Raw genomic sequence first — 24199 nt, 5'->3', positions numbered from 1 at the left:
TTGCGTTTTGTAACCAGAGTCTCCTGGAGGGAGAGCATGAGTTTGTGTATAGATCTATACGGGATTGACACCCCACACCTTGTTGCTAGCTACAATAGGACTTGCAAGTCTACGGGTGACAAATATCCATCAGTTTCGGCGCCATTAGGTCGTCGTGGTAAAACACGTGCCATATCAGTATGGTTATAATCACATCACATTATGACCTCAGTAAAACAATCTGGTTTTAAGGTAGTCAGTACTTCAGTTTGTCAATATAAAAGACAACTATGTGCTTACATTTTTCTCATTACTTTCACATTGTGACAGTTCCACTTGAAAGTTAATGCAAACTATTTTCGAGTTAAGATAGTTATAAACTAGGGAAAACTTACAAGCGACAAACAGAACAGTCGATTCACAGTACATTCAGTAGAAAGGGGCCTATAATGCTAACTTTATGATTCCTTAGTTTATACATCAGGAATATATATTAATCAGGTCTGACAGGTAGTAAGATGTGTGCTTTCCGCTCCATTTCCTGTTCCTTGTTTGGTTGTGGGCTTAGAGCAGATTCACCTAACCTACTATCTACCCGATCTTAACTATGTGATAGCTTCATTTTATTTACTTATTTTTATAGTTTATTTTAGTACATTTCATTCGCATTTTAGTTAACTTTCATGCATATTTTCCCTTTTGTTATTTTTATGACCATTTCGGGGTACTTTCTAGTTTCTTGAGCATTATTGCAGATTTTCTTGGAAACTAGCGGGGCGGCACTCTTGCGAGGCGATTGGGCTTGAAAGGAATTGGAGATTTCATGCTTGATGGCTATGAAGGTGATTCATGGGGTGGACTTGTCAATTGCTTGAAGGCTTGGAAGAATTGAGCTTTAAATTTGAAAGATGCGGGGGAACATTCAAGCGTATGAAAATTATTAATCGGGCGAGTTCACGAGCTTTGGAGGATTTAGAGAGGTCAAATTGGGCTTTAAATGAAGAAAAACTTGAAGAAAGTGGGCTAGGAGGTGATTGGATTCGATCTGGGCTAGTGGGATATGCTTTAGAGGCCCAAAATCTCAAAGGAGCCCATGTCAGGTACCACCCGCGCAACCCACCCGCGCAGCAGCACGCGGGTCGCGCAAGGCCCTGCAGGGGCAATTTCGGAAATCCTTCTTTTGAGCTATTTGAGGAAGGTTGGTGCCCATCTTTTGCATACACTTGCACATCCGATTTTTGGAGATTCTCTCTGGAGTTTTGGAGACTTTTGAAGGCCAAGAACCCTTGAAGAACATCATATTTTTACCTCTTGATTCTTGCTTAATGTTTGGTACAATTTTCTCTAACTTTGTTTCTTTGTGTTTAGCCATGCTTGGCTAAACTAATCTTGGTTGACTTTTGGTTAATCCTTTGAACTTTTGTTGAATGTTGAAGAATCCATGAACATGTTCTTGAATCTTTATGGGAATGTTTTGTGTTTTAACATCTTATCATTACTTGTATGTTTTAGTTCATGAGTTTAAATGTGTTTGTGGTGATTAGTTGGCTAATTTCTTGATTAAGTAAAGGATCCTCAAATTAGCAAGCAACAAATGATTTTTGTGTTGTTTTTGCTTCACACAATCATAAAAACATTTCCTCCAACATGGTGGTGAAAGCATTTGACCCCTCTTGGATTTGGTGACTTTTTGGTTCTTAATGCTAGTTGACTTTCACTAATTACATGCTATTTGGAATTAGTGACTTTGACTAAGGAAATTGTTATGAGCTTCTCTAGCCATTTCAACAATTAAGAAAAGTCTAGGTAATCTCAAGCTCCTTGGATTACTATAGCCAAATTGAGGATTTAAAACAAGTATTGCACCATTGAATTCTAATGATATGTTCATCAAAAGTCAAAGTGAGAAAACTTTAAGTCAACCATCTTTCCCTTATTGATTTTACACCAAATTCTTATTTTTGTTGCAATTGTCTATTTAAATCATAGTTAATTCTAGTTTGTTTCAAGTATTCAAAACACCAAAACCCCCCATTTTATTTTTATTGTTATTTTACAAGTATTTTTACAAAGAGATTTTTCATAGAGTTAGAAATTGAACCAATCTCCGTGGATTCGATCCCTTTACCACTATACACTATTTTAGTGTGTAACATTTAGGGTTATTATTTGTGTTGGCCTCGACAACCACCACTATGTATATATTCCGTATACACCAAGTAATCATAAGGAGTACCATGTATGGGCCAGGTCATAGTATACAAATTCGATACACCGTTTTCTAGTACAAAACATACTTTTCAAATAGAACATTTGGTAAACAAAACTAGAAACTTACCAATAAAGGGTTTAATCCATTTTATTAAACTAGTATACCTTAAAGGACCTTAGGTGGTTAATTCTATAATACCTTAGTTTATACAGCAGGGTTATATATAATTTATACCCGATAGGTAGATGGATGTGTGCTTTCCGCCTTACTTCATGTTCCTTTTTTTGTTGTGGGCTTAGGGCAGATTCACACAACTAACTATCTATTCGATATTAGATTATATATAGCTAGTATAAACTAATTGATTATACAAGGAACCATTGTGGTTACCATTTTTACTAAAAGAAATAAGGGTATTCTTAAAGAATGTTTTCATCAAATATAAAAGAACTATTACAGTTAACTCCGTGAGTACCAAGTGAATACACCATGGTTATATACAACGATGATCTAACAAACAATGGGATGTGTGTTTTCCGCCTTATTTCTTGTTCCTTGTTTGGTTGTGGACTTAGGGAAGATATACACAACCGATTGTTTGTTTACTATGGGTTTTATATAACTTGAATCCATTTAGTACTCATAGAAAGGATTGTAGAGTCATTTTTACTTATCTTTCATCAAAGCAGGAAATATAGGATTTTCTGAAGGAACGGGCGAACTTTTCTAAAAAGAACTTACAACTTACTTACATCACTAAAATCTTATGAACTCACCAGCTTAAATGTTGATATACTCTTTCAAAATAACTTGTATTCTCAGGAGACCAGTAGACAGGTACGCGCACTGGGATTCAGAAGATGGAACATAATAGCTTCATGTCTTGTTTTGTTATTTACATATGTAGTCTATGTTTTGTGAATCACAGAATTTGTAAACACTTTCTTTCTAATGAAATGGTTGTTCATTAATTTGATTACTATAATGCAAGTCTTGTGATACTAAACATAACGTCCTCCACCCCTGAAAGTTTCCGCCGTTCCGGTTTTGGGGTGTGACAGAAACCCTAATGTTAACGTCTTGGTGGTCGTCATTGTGACATTCATTCTCTTGGTGAAGAACAACCCCTTTCTTGATGAAATACATCTTTGTGATTAGTTGGTGTTCAGTACATTTTTTGTTCTTTATTTGTTTTAGTTAACTTGATCTTTGTTAATTATACTTGAAGTGTATCCGATCGATACAAAACTTCATCGTGGCTATTAGAAGAAAACTTGTCAATCTGACCCCGGATTCTCTCCTGCTTCCAGTTTTCCTTCTTAACTCCTTCGGCCTGAGCCTCCCTAATCAATACCAGAAGCGACGAAGCGATATAAATCCTCATACACACGCTCCCAATGGAAGAACTAGCCAACTTGCAGCTCAAAGCATCAGCAACTACATTCGCATTCCCCCGGTGATAAAGAATATAAATGTCATAATCCTTGACCACATCAAGCCATCTACGCTACCTCATATTCAGATATGGCTGATCCATGAGATACCTCAAACTCTTGTGATCCATGTAGATGGTACACCGTACCCAATAAAGATAATATCACCAAATCTTGATGGCAAACACCATCGTCCCCAACTTCAGATCATGCATTGGATACCGAACCTCATACGACTTTAGTTGCCTCGAACAATACATAATAACCCTCCCTCGTTGCATAAGTACCCCCAACCCGTATATATAAGCATCACACCAAACCATAAAGTCCTCCACACCCTCCGGAAGGGTCAACACATGGACCTCATATAATTTATGTCTAGTGTCTCGAATGCAACCTGCTACTCAGGCTCCCAGAAAAAATCCACGCACTTCCTCGTCAGACAAGTAAGGGGTACAAAAACCTTGGATAAATCCTAAAAGAACCTCCGATAATACCCTACTAAACCCAAGAAACTACTGATCTTTGAAGAAGACTTCGGGACCTCCCATTGCATGATTTCCTCAATCTTGGCTGGGTCGACCAAAATCTCGTTCTAGTTAACGAGGTGTCCCAAGAACTGGACCTCCCGTTACTAAAACTCACACTTTGATAACTTTGCATAAAGCCTCTCCCATCTCAAAACTCCTAGAAGATCTTGAAGGTGCTCCTCAAGTTTCCCCTTGGTCTTGGAATAGACTAGGATATCATCGATAAAAACAATGACTGAATGATTAAGCATCATCCTGCACACCCGATTCATCAAATTCGGTGCGTTTGTGAGCTCAAACGACATCACCACGAACTCATAATGGCTATAACTTGTTTGAAACTTGGTCTTCTCAACGTCCTCCTCTCTAACTCTCATCTGATTATACCCTGACCTCAACTCAATCTTGGAAAACCAATATGCACCCTACAACTGATTAAAGAGATCATCAATCCACGAAAGTGGGTAACGGTCCTTCACCGTCAACTTGTTCAATTCCCACTAATCAATGTACATCCGGTGTGAACCATCCTTCTTCTTAACAAACAAAATCAACGCTCCCCAAGCAAACTGCTTGGTCTGATAAAATGCTTGTCTAACAGCTCTAGAAGCTGGGAGGATAACTCATGCATCTCAGGTGGTGCAAAATAGTATGGCGCCTTCCCAATTGGGGCTACATCGGGAACCAAATCAATCCTGAACTCGACTTGTCTTGCAGGAGGCACATTGGGTAATTTCTACAAAAACACATCCAGGAACTCTCTGACCATAGGCACGTCTGAAACAGAAAACCCCTTCTCATCCCGAGTGTCAACCACATACTCGAGATAAGGGAATAATGAGGATACTATTGAGCCCTGGCAGCAGAACAAAAGGTTGATCCAACCCTGGTACCCTCCCCATAAATAATCAATTCTCCCTCATTTGGGGTTCGAACTACTACCCGCTTACCCTCATAGTTGATCATGGCTCCACATCAACTCAACCAATCCATCCTACTGTCATGCATACATCACCGATAGGAATAGGAATCAAATTGATCGGATAGGGCACCCCAAATATCTCCAAGATACAGTCTCGAAAAATGTTCGATGCAGAAACATTATGCTCGTTAACGATAGAAACTCGCAATGTGCACTCCAACTCCCAAGAGACATATCAAAACACCTACTGGAGGACTGGGACACAAAGAACCGACTCACATCCGAGTCAAAAAGCACAAGAGCATGCAAGGAATTCTCTAAGAAGGTACCTAGGAGAAATATAATCATAAACATACAATAAATATCTTGACAGAATAATAAATGGAAACATACTAGTAATGACATCTAGAACCGCCCTAGCCTCCTCCGCTGTGAGCTAGAAAGCATGAACTTGAGCCTTTGGGGGTTCCGCCCTGCCTTAGCGTCCATCTATGATCCTCAAAGTAGTAGGGGCTGATACCTACATTAGCCTGGCAGTTAATAAGGGACAGATGACCTTCACATGACCAACCTGCTTACAATGATAACAAATTTGGGTGCTCACTAATGGGGCCTCCTACTGAGAATCCTTTGTATAATGCCCCTCCTTTCCATATTTCTAGCACCCATAAGATAATCATAAAACATCTTCATGAACGGTGTTGTACTTACCATAATTACAACCCCTCTATCCCCCCAGATCGTGAATCAGATGGATTGAACCGCTTCGCTGCAGGTTGTGGCTGAACGGGAGTCTACCTTTGTTCCCTCGTCTGAGTATCAATCTTAATCCTCGTCTCCGCGTGGCATCCTAAAGCTCGAAGAGGGTACTATAACGTTCGGTAGACATAAATTGTCGAATTTCAGTCTTGAGCATGCTCAAGCATTGCGACATCTAAGTGTGCTCCATAGCAGCATACTCATGACAGAAAAGAGCCCTCTCAGTAAACAACTTGGTGATCTCTGTCACCGACTCTATTATCTGCCTCAAATCTAGATATTGCTGATCCAACCTTTCCACCAGGGGAGCATACCTAGCGCAAAACATCTCTTAGAATTACTCCCAAGTAACAACAATCCTCTGCTCAGGAGTATAAGAACCAGTCACCAGGTTCCAATAATACTTGGTGCCTAGTCGAAGAAGGTTCAGAGCGCACCTGACCTTCCAGTCCTCTAGACAGGAGCAAGTGAAGAAAAATCCCTTTACATCTGAAATTCACCTCATAGCCACAATTGGGTCCTTGACCCCATCAAACTCCAGGGGGTTGTGTTGCTGAAGTCCCGATACTAGAATGATCCTCTCACATGAACCCTTGCACAAGCAACAACTGCGGTAGCTGTAGCAGTAGTAGCCTTAGCCATATCAGCATACCGCTCATCAAACAGCTTAATAATAGAGGTCTTGATAGACCTAAAAACCTCAGGGATGGCACACTGGATAGCAGCAGCCACCTCAGTGGCGATCAACTCACGAATGTCATTATCTGACAAACCTGGCCTCTCTGGGCCGCCAGCTCATGAACTAGATCCTCTCAGGTACACCATGCTGAAAATGAACCAATAAAATATATTAGAAATGCCACAATTCATACCCTAAAGACTAAACCCTTGGGGTTTGTGACTACCTTGCTATGCGTAAGGGTCCGGTGCTTCCAATAGTACGGGCCCATACTACCTTCCACACCTACATGTATTTGTCTCAATAGATAATCATAAACAACCCAACAACTAGGATACACATACATCGTCTACTCACTCTCTCAAGAGTGGTTAATCACTTTTCAAGTTGGTCTACTTCAACCACACTTACTAATGAAACTTCCACCAAACATGCAGTCGCTCGTGCATGCTAATCATACATAACGTTGGATTCCATATAAATTTGAATATTAGATTCTACCCTAAGCCAACAATCATACAAGGAACATGAAATAAGGCTAAATCAAACATTCCAATCCTATAAAATCTTAGTTACGTATGACTATGACGCACACACTAAGGTGCTATTTGTTTTTCTGAAGCAAAAATTCATGAAGTTTCTAGACCACCTCTACAACCCTCTATAGTAGAAGAGGTGGGCCAAACGGATACTGTAGAATGTAATAAGAATGTGTTTGCTTGTTTAATAAGAATTCATATGTGATTTACATATGAATCACATGTAATTCAAATGTGAATTATATGTGATTTACATGTGAATCGAATGCAATTCATATGTGAATTACATGTGAATCACATGTAATTCATATGTGAATTACATGTGTTTTACATATGAATCACATGTAATTCATATGTGATTTACATGTAATTACAACGTTGAACTTTATATAAATTTAGCTAAGTAAAAAAGAAACAACCATAGTTGTCCAGATTTATACTTGTCTTGCTGCAAGTGAGCCCACGCCAAGTTCCCTAATAACCTGATTCAATTCCAAAACATCATAACTTTAAAACTAAATTTTGAAGATGACTCATGATTCTACATTTCTAGATTTCTACAACTTTGCTTGGATTGTTGTCTACTAACTATCAACAAAGATTACAAGATCAACATGTAAAATTATAAACCCTTAAGCATATCAGAAGATTAGTTCAGAGTGGTTTCACTTTGGCATTTTATCGAATAGATTGTGATCCTTAGAAATGTAATTAGTTTTCTCACAAAATTAAGAACAAATTGACCACCGTTCGTTTAGATTCTTTACCAAAAGAACATTAAAAGAAAAACCTAGAAACCTTTTTGAAAATGATAACTAAAAAGAGGAATTCGCAAGAAATGATAGAAACTAGTAATCGGTGAAAAGAGAAAGTAATAAATTGATCACCTTGACATGTTTGGCTCTGACGTATGGAGAATCATCGGCGGGAACTTTGTGGATGACATGGAAAAGACTATTGCTATTACTAGATTGCGGTGGTGTCCATTTCTTGTCTGACGCCGGCAACAGTGGTTTCCGGATCGGGAATGGCGGAGAAGAATATGTTTGAAGAATAGCACCGCTTTTTCTCCGGCTGAGGTAAACGGAACCCTAGGCGATCTACTTCATGAGTATGGATTAATACAAATCTAAATTTTTGAATGGCCAGCGGTGGCTCCAGTAAGATGATTAATTCTATATCTCGATAGAATTGTAGAGGATCAGAGTCGGTGCCTTCAAAATCGGTCGGAGATGAGAGATCGATAAGGAACAATAACTCCAGATTTGGACGATGCAAAGCTTATTTTAAGGGAAACGGGCAAGCTTAATGAGCGACTCATTAGCGATAGAGGTTGAGATAATCGAAACAGTAGATGATCTGGTGTTGGAGAAGAAGCCGATGAGTGAAATCATCGGAGAAAAAGGTGATTGTGAGGACGAGGGCAGATCGTGAGTTTAAGAAAGAGAGGAGGTTATCAATATATTCAGGATATAGTTTAATTAAAATTGTGTTTCCTATAATATCCCTGATCAAATTAATTAATATACCATTCCTTCTTTTTTTCTACTTATTTACAAAAACGTCACCTTACATCTCGACCCTTCTTTTTTTTTATTCAACGTTCCACGTTTAGTTCTCGAGTTTTCGGGAAACTATGAGTTCTCAAATGATCATATATATATATGGTTTTTAGGACCGGTCAAATCAGTTGAACCATCGAACCGGTAAAGCATCCGGTTTGATGTCCGGACCGATTTTCAACACATTGATTACAGATTTACAGAATTTTAAAATTATTTGAGTCTTGTAGCGAATATATATCTTTTAGATTTGTATTTCAGTAGATTTCTGTATTTTCCTAAGTGTATTAGAGTAGAGGTTCCAGCCAGCCATGTAACAATAATGAATATGAATATAGAGTTGTCTCTATTTTGGTGAATCATTATTTGCTTTATAGATCTTTGGTTTTTGCGGTTTAAAGTGAAGGAACGAATTCGATTGAAAGAAAGAAGAATTCAATTGAAAGGAAGGATCAATTCCAAATCTAATATCATGTTGTAATGTAAGAAGAGAGGAGAGAGAAAGAGAATTCTCAGACTAACAAACTATTACAGTCTGTAACAGAAGTTAAATGGTGAAGCTAACAAAGTGTTCCCTTTATCTTTAAACTTTTCCTTTATAGATTAGAGACTAGAGTGATGGAATTCGTTTTTACTTTAGTTTTTTTTTCATATTTCTTGTTTCTTAAAGTTGTTTGACGTCATAAATTATAATCACATATATATATAATGTAATGTAAAGAAAGGATTCAGTTGACAAACAGGGAGACTGTATTTTCCAAGGAAATTATAATATGACAATCCCAACCCAAGTATGAATATGATTTACTTACATTTTATGTCCAACTATGCTATAATAACTCACTATCTTAATTGAGTGAAAAAAGATGAGTTCATCGTCGTCATCATCATCATCAAGAATTGGCTGCTGCAAAATGACTGAAAATGGTTTCAAGTGTTGATTGGCTGATGCTATACTCTGCAATCCCTAGTCGGTTTCTGCATTTAATTACATATATATTTAGATAAAATCATAAGATAAAAGAAAGAAACAGAAAAGAGTATGATTTGTCATTTGACCTATTTCGCTCTATCAGACCAAAAACATCTGCAAGTGAGAAGTCTTCTCCACGTGGCAACTAGAAAATAAAATAAAATTCAATATTTATATCAAAAAGTCATTTTGTGTACATATTAATGGAAAAAAAAGGGGGGGGGTACCTGATATTTAACACTCAATCCATTGGAACCCTGAGATGTAGCACCAGGAAATGAAGCTAAAACAAAGGAATCTATCATTGAGAATTTCTCTTTTGCTAACCACCATTCTGAGAATATTGGTAGCGGGAGACCACCTGTGTGACGAAATAATTTCAACTAATTAATTTATGAAACCACAAAAAAAAAAAAAAAAAAAAAAAAAAAAAAAAATTCAAATTACTTGATTACCATCACGGGCTAATTGCTCAGGTAACTGCTCGTTGAAAGCAGCACCAGAGCCGATGACGTTATCTGTAAGACTTCTTATCCTCTCTTCATTTCCAAGCCACCGTCCAATCAAGATTATCATCTCTTTTGACAAACTAATCTCAGTGGCTGAAGCATCTTCTGATGTTATGGAGTCGTCTCCTCTAATACAAACTTCAAGATCACCAAATATGCCCCTCGGATGTAAAGGAACGTCAAACAGCCTTTCTTGAATCATTTGACAAAGATTTTCCAAGTCCCCTGACTTTACTTCAGTTGGCTTCACCTACAACAGATATACATACATCACATGCAATGTAAATATCTCACCTCAGACTTTAAATTTATATACATAATATATAAGAAACATAACATGAATTACCTCAAGTTCCAGATGGTTTCCAAATCGTGTTTTTAGATGCTGTGGACTGCCAATACACCTTAGCTTTCCTCCAACCTGGCAATGAATTAGGTCAGTGTTAATGGATTGGACTTTGGAGTCTCTCATTAAATAAAAGATTGTCACCAGGGTACCATGATTCCAATTCTTGTGCAGAGTGCTTGAGCTTCATTCATGCTGTGAGTAGTTAAAATAACTGCTGTTTTTCCGCTTCTGGTTGATAGACGAGATATAACTTCCCACATAAACCGTTTTGCTATAGGATCCATTCCTGGAAGGAACCCATCATAGATAAATCAGAAAACCCATTTCAAAATGTAAATGGAATAATAAAGTAGGATTATTACCTGTAGATGGCTCATCTAAGAACACAATAGGAGGATCTCCAATCATTGCAATTGCAACCGATAACTTGCGTTTGTTACCCCCACTTAGGGTGAATGATTGTTTCGAAGCATGCCTTAACAAGTCAAACTCTAATAACTTATCCATCACAACCTGCCAACCCAAGTTTTGTATTAACTTAACCTTAACCATAAATAAATTAACATCATTTAAATAATATTTTAATACATATATACATAATAAATAAGACATACATTTTCAAGCATGTAGTCTGGGACACCTTTGATTCTTGCATAGAGCTCAAGGTGTTCTTGGACAGTCAGAAATTCTAAAAGTGCATCAAATTGTGGACAATACCCAATCTGAAATTCATCAAACAAAGCTCAGCTACAAATAAGATTTGTATATAAATAGTTATAAAAAAGGCAAAGAGAAAAATGAAATCGGCATACAAGTTGGCGAGCAGCTTTGGGGTTTAATCGCATATCTTGACCAAAAATGAATGCAGTTCCATCACTTGGATATAATTCTCCTGCAAATGATTTTTATAACAATATAAGAAACAGGTTGACCTTACCCAAAATACCCCTCAAGAGACAAAATATACCTGATAGCATAGACAAAGTAGTGGTCTTCCCAGCTCCATTTGTCCCCAAAAAACCAAAACATTCACCTTCTTGAACTGAGAAAGTCAATGAATTGACCGCAACTTTCTTACCCTGATTCCTCCCTCCAGGGAATACCTAATACACAACAGCACATGACACATCAGCAATTACAGGATAAGAAATGAGAACTAATTTGTGAGTAGGATAAAAGTACCTTGCGCAGGTTACGCAGATAGATGATAGCTTTATCAATGGAACCTGAAAGAACCCTATTTCTTTCGGTTTGGACATCTATATCTTCTTCAAGATCAATAGCTAAACTTTCTGCGGAAGATCTCAGAAGGGGTTCACAAAATTCATCACTGGGACTGCTTCTTCTGAAACTTCTTATCAAGTCCTTTATCCCAAATACATTGAATTCGTGGGGAGGGAAATATTCGAGCCCAAGTGTTAGAAGGAAATAAATGACACCCTGTCAAAAATAAACAAAATATGCTTAAGAGTCTATTCTAATTTTCATTGATCAAACATTCAACTTTCATTGATTCAATTAAAATGAAGAAAAGAAAGGTCATCACTCAGTCAAATAATCAGAAACACACCTCAGCAGCCAGATAACAAATAGATCCACCAGTGACATTCCACCCGAAATATCCCTCACTTGACCCGATTTTCATTCCTTGGCGTAACAGAGCTAGTGAAGCTAGTCCATCAGCAAAGCAAAATCCTGGAGACAATCTGAAGAAATTCTGGTCCAATATGTTTCAAATATTAGAAAACGAACTTCACTAATGAAAATGCAGCCACAGTTAGCATATTGACACATTACTATGCATTCCAACCTTGAGAACAGAATTCATGTCTTGAGTTGCTGGTATTAATCCCATAATGAATGATATGACCATAAGAACGATCCCCGTGAAAAAATGGACCAACAGTACTACGTTCTGAAAATATTTTTAAAAAAAAAAAAAAAAAGCAATCAGGATCAATGAAAACATGTAACATTTTTTGTTTTTAAAATGTCATACAAAGATTTGAAATAAGGCTACCTGTGCCATACTGTGTTCTGAAAAGAAAAATGTTAGGCAATATGTTGAAGATGCAGTTGCAAAACCATATTCCAACAGAATGAGGACTGTAGGGAATACAGCACCACTGCCAATGAACTGTTCTAAGCCTAAAAAGACAGAAGAATGTTGAGATATCAAGAGAAGAGGATGCTGTGTACAATAATGTTGACATGCAATGAAGATAGTTGTTAAACATAGTTCTTCAATAAAAGCTTCTACACACAGATACTACTGATGTAAATACTTACAAAATACCTTGAAAAATGTATGTAAAATGTGAATTTGGAGACTTACCAAAGATGTAAAAGAGAAGCATTGCAAATGAGGAAGGGACTAAGAAGCTTATGAAGTCCCATATATATGTTGACACCCAATACGACAATATAGATACCTGAGTGTTAGCAATGATAAATTGGTTATACAATGTTGTGTTAACAAAAGAAAATAGTAAAGAAAACAAACAAGCTTACCCCACTAATCAGTTGTTGATGTTTTGCTTTTACTTCACGCTCCTGCATAAGATGCATTATGTTAAAATACAAGAAAAATTCTCGTTGACCCACTAAATTATATATATTTGATCAAGAAATGCTTGCGTACTGCAGAAAACGTTTATTTTTGGATTAATTGAGGGACGCTAGAATAACTGGGTCAACTATTTTGTTTCACAAATCTCTATACAAAAGAAAATTCCAAACAAGTTCAAAAGGGCATGACTTTATGGCTCATTTGGCTAATTTAAATCAGTAGCAAAAGATCAACCATCCTTTCAAGCAATAAAAGAGGAAAAAGGTGAAAAAGACAACTGGAGAGTGGCATACCTTCACAATAGCGACAGCAAACGAAGCAGGAATGAAAGAGAAGGCAATACTCACAACAATAGCTGCAGAGAATGCATCCAGGTCCTACAAGATCATACAAATCACTATTTAAATACACAATACATATACAGGTGTCAATATGTTATTCTGGACAAAATTATAAAATATGAGCATAAATAGAAGAATAATCGGAAGTATATGTATACTTGACGTTGCAGGCGCTGACTTTCTGTCATTGGAAGTGGATGATTACGTGTTTGTATGGTCATATTCTCATTATGTGTAGCAAGCCTAAGAATTGCAGCATTCATTAAATTGATAAAGGTTGGAGCAGCATGCTGACAAGTGCTGTTGTGAAGAACCGAATACCCTATACTACCATCATCATTCTGAGGATCCATCACAATGGCCCCATATCTTGACTCATAAGATTCATTGAAGCTGGACATCAAGTATTCACTCATGGAAAGCAGTTTTGGCCCCAAAGTAGGCCCTGCTGCCTCAATAGCATCTTGCAATACCTTACTAGGATCAGGAAATGTGTATGTGCTTTCTTTAAACTTTTGAATCCAACCCCCTTCTATATAGTGTGAAACCTGTTTAGCAATAGGCAATGATAGATCAAAAGGAATAGGACCACCACCACCTTCACCGCTAAGTAGTGGATTAAAGTTGGAAGTTGTGAAGGTTATGGAGGGTTGATCAGGGTGTGGCTTTAGTTCAAGGAGGAGAAGACCAATAAACAAGAAGATAGCAGGGATTAAGAGCTGAAAAACAATTGTCTTTCGGTCTCTTCGAGCAGATATCCTTCTCTTTATGAGCAATGCTTTGGAATGTTTCCAGAATGTTGATCTTGTAATGGCAGAAGGGCAACAGCATGGCATAGTAACAAGCTTTAAAAAACTCAATGCTGCAGTGATGAAAAGAGTACAGGCTCTCCCAACTCCCGAGAGCATTAGCCCTAAGATCATTATATAATTGCCAAAAAATTTGGAATGTGATCTTTTATCTTCAACTTCCACATAATCATCACAGGTTTGAGAAGGAATGGAATCAGGCATAACTAGAGTATTTCCCTCAAGGCACTCCTCTTCTTCGCTGATGTCACATCCTGCAACTCTCAAGAAAACCTCCTCTAAGGTTGTCACAGATATTCCATAACTCTCGATACCAAAATCTGTTTGGTTTTCATGCTCCGAGCTTTTTGATATGCAGCTTTCAATTTCTCTAAACATGTGTTCGAATGAAGCAGAGGTTATTAGAGGAAGCTTGAAGGAAACCTCAGTGCCAACCTGAAGCAACAGATCAAAAGAGTCCAAATAAGCAACCATACAAGCTCATGCTGTAAAATTTAGGTAAAATCTGAGAAATTACTTCGCTCACGCATGTTGCTGATGGAATATGTCTGTAGACGATATCAGCAGCTGTGGAGGCCCCAGGTGAAGTCTGAAAAGAAGATACACAAAGTGGAAGTGGATGCAATTAAAAGTTGAACATAAACCAGAATTAGGAAACTCAAAGAAAGTTGAGAAGTAAAGAGAACACACCTTCACCAAAGTAAGAGTATAGCCAACCCCATACTGGTGCTTTAAGAAGAGGGAACTGGTCAAAAAAGAACATTTTAATTATAATTATGATGTAAACACCTTCACAAGTCTATAGATGTTTACATAAAACATGGAAAGGTGATAGAATAGAACCTTCCACAGCATTTCAAAGAACCATTTGCCATAATAGCTATTCGGTCTCCAAGTACATCTGCTTCATCCATTGAGTGTGTTGTTAATAGTATAATCCTGCCTTTCTTTATTTTTTTGATAAGCTGCCATGTCAACCGCATTGAATATGGATCCATTCCACTAGTTGGTTCATCAAGAATAACAACCTAAGGAAAATAAATAAATATATGATTGCTTTACAAAATAGACCTCGCCCTCTATCCACAAATTTACCTTGCTGTCTCCAATCAATGCTATGCCAAGGGACAACTTCCTTTTCATGCCTCCAGAAAGAGCACTTACAGAAGTATTAAGTTTATCTGCCAATCCCACCTGTAGCCAAAGAAGATTTTAGAAACAGCAAAGAGATAAATAAAACAATGTTAGTATAGTTCAGGAACTAACCTCATCAACCATTTCAGTCACACTGCTCTCCAAAGATTCCTCACTTACTCCCTTTATATTAGCAAAGATTTCCAAATGTTCCTTCACCTGAATAAGTAAAGTTCAAATTCAAGTTATCATCCGTAAGGATATCAACAAAAGGATGAAAACATGATGCTTTAAGCACCTCGAATAAGATATAAAAAAGAAAACAATACTCATCAGAAGGATTCAATGTTTTTTTTTCTATTAATGAGATGAAAACTTAAAAGTACATACAGAATCAATCTGTCATGCATGATACAAGATTCAAAAAGTGATATGTCAAAAGAAATTCTCTAGAACCAATAAAAGGTGCTAATTTACCGTCAACTCTGGGAAGAGGATGTCATATTGTGGGCAAACACCTAAATTCTTCCTTATGTCATCCTGCAGAAACAGAAAATTTAATAACATAAACATAATTATATTAACAGTATTCATATGCCTATTGTTCATCATTTCGCTGACATGTCATGGTTTAATCAGGTACACTGTCAATTCTTTTACAAACTCTAGATTTTCTTAACTCGCAATGACATTTCAAGGCACAAAAAGATATGAGTTTCTAGCATGCATGACAATATACAACCAAAAAAACACTGGAAAACAAGTTTACCATGTCTGTTAAGATACTTTTTCCAAAAATCAAGGCATCTCCAGAAGTAGGAGCAAGAAGGCCAACAAGCATGGAAATTGTTGTGCTCTTGCCAGCACCATTGTGTCCTGCAAAACCAATATGTGGAAGAAAAATGATTCAATAAAAAGAAAAATATCACTGCTCTCAACCCATAAAACAATTTGGCAGAACAAATTAAGGAGTAAATCTACACATAGATATCTATATATCATGTAAGATGAGCTGTACCTAGAAGTGCAAGTATTTGGTTTTCATATAATGTAAGCTGTAAAGAATCAACAGCACAACACTTCCCCTTGTTGCTATTATACACCTTGTGCAGATTCCTAATTTGGATGCATCTGCAACAAAGAATATGGATGTAAGAAATCTTATTCCCATAAAGAGCATGTAGAACAGTGTATATGCAAGTTAGATACTTAGGAATTCATATCTATGATATCCCACCTGCCATCCAACTCCTGCTGCTTCATTTCTAAGCTTATCGCTTCCATTGTTGACCGAGAAGAAGTGCACTTCTCTTTATTATCACTGTTAGCTTCTAAACTGGAACCACATTGTTTACTTATATTTCTCTTTCTCCAAAAGCCTTTTGGGAAGATGAAGTTCCATGGGTACACCACTCCATTCTCCTTATGAAGAACCTGATAAGTCAATGTTAAAAACTAGCCCAATGTCTATACGTAGGACCCAAAAGAAGGAAGAAAGCAATAAAGGTCCACATTTTAGGATCCAAAAGAAGGAAAGCAGGGACAAAAGGGAAAGTACCTTATCCAGATAGAGGCCAATTGCAAAGTACAATATAGAGTCGAACACCATCATTATGAGACAGATTAGAAAGCACACTCCAGAAGATGCCTACAGGGTAAAAATCTAATCAATTCAGAGATATTTTAGAGTTGGAAATTGAATGGAAATAGGAGAACTTACCCTCCAAATGTTGCTCCAACGGAGTCCAACGTGTGCACGCTCATAATCAGCAAAATTGACTGACCCTAAAGCAAATGCTGTAGGTGAAAGCAAAGAAGCCAATATCTTTAAAACCCTACAAGTAAACAAATGTCCATTTTGAGCCACATACAATCTGAAAGAACTTTCTGCATCGATTATTGTTCAATACAAGAAATTGGTCTGATAACTTACATTGAAACAGCTTCATCATTGACTGTATAGTAAGGAAAGAAGGCTCCAAGGAAAGCAAGAGTTCCAACAGCCACAGCTGATTTTGCTCGTGTGAAGAAAGTCGAGATCAGGAAGGATAGCATTATTGCACTCAGTCCAAACACAAAGAAATACATGAATACCAATGACTTATCACTGTACTTAAACAACGTGCCCATTGTACAGACAGTAATGATTCCTGATGAAATTGCAAACTGCAGAAAACATAAATTGTTAGAAACAGACACTAATATCAACATACTAGAAAAGTAATTCCTTTTGAAAAGAATCTCACCTGCAAAGCATATGTAATAAACCAAGAAAGATGGAATATCTCATCCTTCAGTCCCATCATGTAGAGCCCTTCCTTAATTTTCTGCTCCTGAGGTATTAAAGTCCAAAGCAAGTTCAGTTTACAACATTCTGAAGCAACAAGATAATTGGTAAGATGAAGAAACATATACATATTCATTGGCATAAATCATAATACAACTAACACAGAGACCATGATTAAATATCAAACCTTCTCAAAAACTGAATAGCTGATTAGGCGAGAGATTGGAAAAAGAAACCCCAATAAGTACCTGGCATTAATAAGTAGGTCAGAATCTACAAAAATGGGACTACTGAAACAACAAGCTCACAAAAAACATAATGTATCAGATACATACAGGACTCCCATGACATCTTTGATAATGGACTGGAACTCATCATCAGTATATTCACGAGTTGGAAATGGAGCTAGCCTTATGGTTGCTGGTGTGAATTGACTCCATGGTATCTTGAGTGAGTTAGGCACAATATATTTGGACAACAGCAACTTACTGTTGTCCATGGTATCTTCACTTGCTACATTAGCCACCTTTCGTTGTGCATAAAAAATAATAAATGAATCCATGACTTGTTGGAGCTGCAAAAAAGGGGGAGAAACTATAAGAGAACTAATAACCTCATGAAGCAACATCCAAACAGATAGATGAGAGGTATAGCTTCTTCTTTTCCAGCCTTAATCTAGCATGTAATAGTATAATTCACAACTTAAAGAGAAAATAATGAAGTTTAAAAGTTGAAATCATACAGTTAGAAACCCGCTGTAACCATACTGCAGAATTGGTATCTGATTGAGGCCTAATTCCAAGTCATTGACATAAGGACCATTTATATCCATGATGCTTTTAATATCTGGAAATCCTGAAAAAGCCCATGTGTGGTTGAGCCGAATGCTATAATCATATAAATAAGGACCTTGACCATGAAACACTATTGCTCCTCTGATTTTTGGATTGGAACAGTTCCTGTATCAAGAGTAAACAATACCTACTTTTCAGCAACTTCTCCATTAAATATTTTATGTTTGAAAACTGACATCAAAAGCAAACAAGATAATAGATGAGAAGAACGATATCACTCACTTTACTTCACTGCAAGCAGCATAGAGATCTGATTTTAAATAGGTCTCGATCTCTAATTCATCTTCATATATTTTGGTAACCAGCTGCGAATACAAATGTAGAGTTACTTATGAACAGTGATTCTAGACTTAACAGCTACCAGATCATCTCCAACATGAACTTAAATTTAACTATTTTCATGACAGAGCTAAGAGAGCCCATGTTTTGTTTGATCTGATAAAAAGAGACCACAAAGCACATGAATTTGGGCAAACCAGTAAAGAAACACTGCCAAAAACTTGTGTACTAGACAAGAAACCTCAATCTACAAACAGAGCAGAATATTGGCAAAACATATTTCAGTGACCATTCAAATGTATTATATAATAGGCTTAACTGCTATGAAGATTATTAATTATTAGAAGACATAAATATAAAGAAATATCAAGTGATTAGAAAGTATATGAAGTCAACTAAATCATTAAAAAAATCAGGCAGAGGTGAACAAAGGTAAATACCAAAATACAAAAGAAAAATTATCAGTTTATCATACCTGCATTAAGGGAAATTTATATGACAAAATGTTAATCATCATCCTTGTATCACTCGTGTTAGGTGCAAAAGCCAGATATTCACCATTGGCCAACAATGATTCCAAAACTTGATCAAAAGTTGGGGATATACTGCTCTTCCCAACTTCCACAAATGTATCTTTCTGAATGTACCTACAAAGATGTTGCAAAACAGCTTTGCATCACAAAGAACCAGATAATGGCCTCATATTAATCATGTTAATTTTATTTCACTTGTACATTTTCCTATCACCTTCATTAACTATCCTTGGAAGTTGGATGTTCAAAAAATGTGAAGGAAGATCCGAAGATGAAGACATATATATGGACTTAACCTTACATCAGCTATGTATTTGCTTAACCTTATATAATTAGAAATAGTATGTAGGAAAAGAATATTTTTCCAACTAGTAGTGGCAATTAAAAGAACTAATAGAATTTGTGCCTAGTTGTTCTTTGGTATCTTTATAAGAAGCCATATTTAACCACACTTAGAAATATCTAATTTGTATTTGTACTTTGGAATGAAAGAGAAATTGATTGATAAACCATCAATATGAAATGAAGACTGTTAAGACATACGATTGAGCAGGATGGATTGTTGTATCAACTTGTGTCCTTACGGCTATTAGCATCAGCATCACCACCAAAGGAAGTAGAATCTGGCCATAGAATAGGAAAAAAAATCTGTCATTCTTCAAGTTCTAAGTTCTTCTATCTATATTACAGATGAACCCCCACCATGACTAAAGCTACAAATAAAAACATTACAACAGTTCACTCTACTATTAGCTTCTTAGGTTTTCTATCCAGAGTAAACTTCTCATATGTTTACTACCCAATTGTTTCAAAACAACTTAGAAGTTAGATATCTATGAAATGTTGGAAAAAAATACTTTCATGGTTCCCAAAAATCTAATAGTTTCTAAGTATCATTTTTCTGTTATATAGGTATTATAATGATTACTTCTCCTTAAAAGATGAATCTTAATTGCACAACATATCTACACCTATCAAGGAGAATCAGGTAGCCTTTCTGCAGATGGTAGGTAGATTACATGGAAACCACCAATCTTACCAGCAAAGTCTTTTTTTTTTTTGCCTTTTTGAAGAGAAGAGGAATAACTGAGGAGAATGCTGTGATAACCAACATATTTTTTTATGAATAAAGTAATTGTGGTGCGTTTGATGATCACGAAACTGATATTACAATGAACTATATGCTAATGTGAATTTCAATACTATGTGTACGCATATGAACCAAATTTAGAAACATATCAACTTCTGGTTTGGTGAAAACATTAGGCGCAAAGGAAAACAAGGAAACTGATCCTTCCAAAAGAATGTAGATTAAAGACAGAAATTATCAGAAAAATTCCAGAACAGATATTCAACTGAAAGAACCCAACGCATAATCGCTCTTCTAATAGTGTAGAAACTCAAAACTCATATGAAATAGTAAATTTAAAGTACTTAAGTTTGCCCAAACGCATAGTGAGAGATGATCAATCGGAATAACCTCGGCAAGTGTGATATAAGGATGACGAATTTTGAGAAGCCAATTCTTCCGAAGCATGGCCTTTAGTTGTCTCCCTGAACTACTAGTCATCTTCTTCTCCTTCTTTCGTTCCTCCATCGGAAGAACCTAAATCCTTACTCTGCAACTAATCACACAATTAGGAGCAGATGATTTCAATGTAGACGCCAGAGTGCGTTTTTGGGTGAAACTGTGTGAGAGAGAGAGGGAATAAACGACTGTTGTTGAGTATTGTGGAAGAAGAAGAACTTCCAAATTGCAATTGTCATATTTGGAGGTTGGCGTTGACGGACGAGTGTCTCCACTCGCCATACTCTTCCCCTCAATCGTTACGGTGCTCCGTCAACAGAGTAATAAAATTGCTTCCAAAAAGCCAAAAGGGTTTGGAATTTGGATATTGGATATTTCTTTTTGTAATGTTGTCAATTTTCTACAAAATAAAGTAAAGATATAAAATAAATAAATGTCGACCCTTGGCCATTTTATTTTTATAAAATGGTCAACTCTTCCTTCCTGGATATTATCGATTTACTTAGTTATTATCGTTTTTTATAAATTAGATAAAATGATTTTTTTTTTGTCTATTGGTTACATTAAATATGACTAAAACTAAGTTGCAATACATTGAGAGCATACTCATGCACAAATATTTAATTTTATTATTTTCTCTTACATGCCAAATAATATTTAGCTAATTGTTTACATGTAACAATGTTTTGCTTTGTCTATAAAAAAAAATCAGTCTAATTAATATAAAGAAACTTACAAGACAACGTCATATAAAATCTATAATAAATCGTATAAATTGCCCATATGATTTAAAACAAAATTTATAATTGCGTCACATCATCAACGTTTTTCATTCTTACATAGTTTTAGTTCATTGTGAAACCTACAAGAATGATCAACTAACGATATTGCTAAATTGTCTTTTTATTACTTTTATTTCACACTCTTATGTATTGACGAATTTTAAAATGCTAAAGATTTATCCGTTTGAGACCTATATACCACAAATCATTTACTTAAATATTGATCTTTTATTACAAGAATGTTTAAAAAGTTGGATACTAAATGTTTATTTCAACTAGCCAATACAAGGAATGTTTCAATAACTCACCTCAATTTGTGGTAGATGCACAACTTCATTTATAAAGTGTTTGGATGACAGATGGTGAGATATACATCAAACTATCAAAGTTTAACTAAGTACTTAACCAATTATGAAGCTCTTAATGACAATTAGCATTTGAAATATTATTTTTGCAGGATTAAAGTGCTTCAGGTATTAACTAAATTTGTATAATTGGTTGAATAATAGTAAAGTTTTTTTTTTTGTTGTCCTCGTAACCAGGAAATAGTGTGGATTAATAATAAGAGAGAGATAAATAATTTGTTAATATATTATTGGAATACTATATTAATTAGAAATATAAGTAATTAATTAAGAGTTAATCATGGTTAATTTAATTAATTGTCTTGATTAATTAGAATCAACTAATGGATCTAAGGGTTAGAGTGCAATTGTTCAAAAGTTGAACAATGAAGCATTTTATAACCTCCTTAGGAGGGGACGATTTTAGAGCCCTCTTGGAAGGGTTCTAGAAGCTTCCTTGGTTGATAAGGAAACTAATGAGTATTATGAATATTTTATTAATATTTTGAATTCAAATCAAGGTTTCCTACAATTATAAACAGAACCTCCTTAAGACCTAGGAACCCAACACAAACAATAGGATTTTCGAAAATCCCTCTCTCAACTCTCTTATTTCGTTCCTAGGGTTTGGGTGTGATTCATTAGAGGCTTTCACACTACTAGAGCTAGCATTCCAAGAAGGGTTATTCAAAGTACATTGTTATTTCTGAAAATAGCAATAAGGTATGTTTATTACACCTTTGTGATTTCGATTTTAGCCTAGGTTATTTAGAAGTTTCAAAGTATGTTGTTATTATGAGAAAAGTCATACGATGTTCTAGGATTGCATGTGCCCATAAGTTAGTTATGTGAAATTCCACAAGTATATTGAAGTAATCCAGAAAACCCATCAATTTTATGTAACACTCGTGTCCAGATTGGTTAAAGTTAATTGTAGCAAGGACCTAAGATGAAGTTTTGAAGGAAACTTTGTGCCACGATGTGGCCAAGGAAGGCCACGACGTGGAAATGGTTAATTGGTCGCGTTATATTTTAGACCACTACAGCTTGGTGTTAGGCCGCCACGACAAAACATCTATTCAGGCCCAAGCCTATTATTTCTAGGGTTGCTCCTATATTTAAGCATCTTAACCCTCATTCTAGGTCGTCTTCTTTATCCTCCATCCCTTCATTTCAAAAACCTAGGATCTCTTCCATGGAAAAGAACAAGGTGGCTTGATCTTGAGTTTAATGTCCTCTTTTGGTGAAACTTGAAGAAGAAAGAAGTTCATCTTGGTGTAAGGAAGCAAGGAATAAGCTTGGATCCAGCATCTTCTCCATATTTCTAAGTTATTGGAGGTATAAAGTTCATATCTTGACTTTTGTGTTTCTTGTTTGATGTTTGAGCCCATTTTTAGATGTTTTAGTCCCATACTTGGATGCTCTTGTAGTTTGACGAACTCTAGAACTTGATATGATTCTCTTATGGTCATGAACTTCTGATGTTAGTGAGAAAAAGGTCTTAGCTTGAGTGTTCTTGACCCTATGTTTGAGTTTTGGTCATATTAAGTGCTTATTGGACTTAGGGGTCAAGATTTTACCTTTGGATGAAGTTATAATGGATTAAGTTGGAAACTTTATCTATTAAGCCATTAAGAAGGAATAGATCTGAAGTTTTGGATTTAGATATGTAAGGATTAAGTGCTTAGTGAAGAAATGGAACTTCAGACAGTTTTCCACGATGTGGCGAAGGTGACCACGATGTGGCAGAGTTTGAAACCTCGATTATTTTGTCCTGACATGGCCACAACGTGGCCAAGAAAGGCCATGATGTGGCAATGGTCTGCATGTTGACTGTTGGCTTTTTGACCCATTTGACTTTTGGTAAAATTTTATTTTTAGAAGGTAGACTTATGGTTTACCTTATATGGATTGATAGGAGGTGTTAAGCACCCATCATTTGACAGGAGAGTAGTTAGCTGTGATCGGCACGATTTTGAGCTGAGTGCTAGACAGCTTTGTGATTCAAGTGTGTTTGCTCACTATATTGTAGGACACTAGGGATTGTATGTGTTTGTAGTCTTTGTTACTCATGTTGTATGCTTGTATGCATGTGTGCTTGTCTGCTACATGTATGTGTGGTGAAATAGACCCGATACAACTTTGTGTTGGTATATGAGTTGAAATAAACTCGGGGGTGAAATAGACCCGATACAACTTTGAGTTGACATATATGTATGGTATGCGATATTTTGAGGAACTCACTAAGCATTGTGTTTATGGTTTTATGATTATGGTTTCAGGTACCCCCGTT

The 24199-nt window shown here is 36.3% G+C and overlaps 1 protein-coding gene across 2 annotated transcripts; it reads right to left on the bottom strand.

Annotated features, from left to right (window-relative positions):
• Nucleotides 1-9347: 9347 nt before the first annotated feature.
• ABCA1 (ATP-binding cassette A1) lies at nucleotides 9348-21080 on the bottom strand. Of its 2 annotated transcripts, XM_078976112.1 has the most exons (38): nucleotides 20733-21080; nucleotides 19796-19875; nucleotides 19195-19366; nucleotides 18663-18745; nucleotides 18329-18545; nucleotides 17922-18160; nucleotides 17774-17834; nucleotides 17546-17632; nucleotides 17233-17465; nucleotides 17020-17134; nucleotides 16858-16947; nucleotides 16537-16733; nucleotides 16318-16430; nucleotides 16069-16175; nucleotides 15777-15839; nucleotides 15432-15518; nucleotides 15261-15359; nucleotides 15009-15193; nucleotides 14856-14910; nucleotides 14683-14754; nucleotides 13515-14600; nucleotides 13309-13392; nucleotides 12958-12999; nucleotides 12782-12878; nucleotides 12467-12594; nucleotides 12257-12361; nucleotides 12017-12163; nucleotides 11629-11886; nucleotides 11414-11549; nucleotides 11259-11338; nucleotides 11061-11168; nucleotides 10809-10959; nucleotides 10596-10732; nucleotides 10444-10518; nucleotides 10044-10347; nucleotides 9816-9949; nucleotides 9675-9733; nucleotides 9348-9593 (listed from the first exon to the last, which is right to left on the bottom strand). In XM_078976112.1, exons 1-38 carry the CDS (start codon nucleotides 20847-20849, stop codon nucleotides 9509-9511), a joined length of 5688 nt encoding a protein of 1895 aa, XP_078832238.1. In that variant the 5' UTR covers nucleotides 20850-21080; the 3' UTR covers nucleotides 9348-9508. The 2 variants fall into 2 exon arrangements, with proteins under 2 accessions (XP_078832238.1, XP_078832239.1); XM_078976113.1 differs by lacking the exon at nucleotides 19796-19875 and having other exon boundaries at nucleotides 20733-20844.
• Between the last annotated feature and the right edge of the window lie 3119 nt (nucleotides 21081-24199).

Source organism: Lactuca saligna, chromosome 9, assembly GCF_052625555.1.
Source record: "Lactuca saligna cultivar CGN05327 chromosome 9, ASM5262555v1, whole genome shotgun sequence".
NCBI lineage: Eukaryota > Viridiplantae > Streptophyta > Magnoliopsida > Asterales > Asteraceae > Lactuca > Lactuca saligna.
This window is presented reverse-complemented; position numbering and strand designations above follow the sequence as displayed.

Excerpts from the sequence above, each read along its gene's own strand:
- ABCA1 (XM_078976112.1), bottom strand. The coding sequence starts at position 20,849 with ATGGAGGAACGAAAGAAGGAGAAGAAGATGACTAGTAGTTCAGGGAGA. Across the intron at positions 17,835-17,921 it reads AAAGATGTCATGGGAGTCCT|GTACTTATTGGGGTTTCTTT; the intron begins GTATGTATCTGA and ends TATTAATGCCAG. Across the intron at positions 12,164-12,256 it reads ACATGAATTCTGTTCTCAAG|AATTTCTTCAGATTGTCTCC; the intron begins GTTGGAATGCAT and ends ATATTGGACCAG.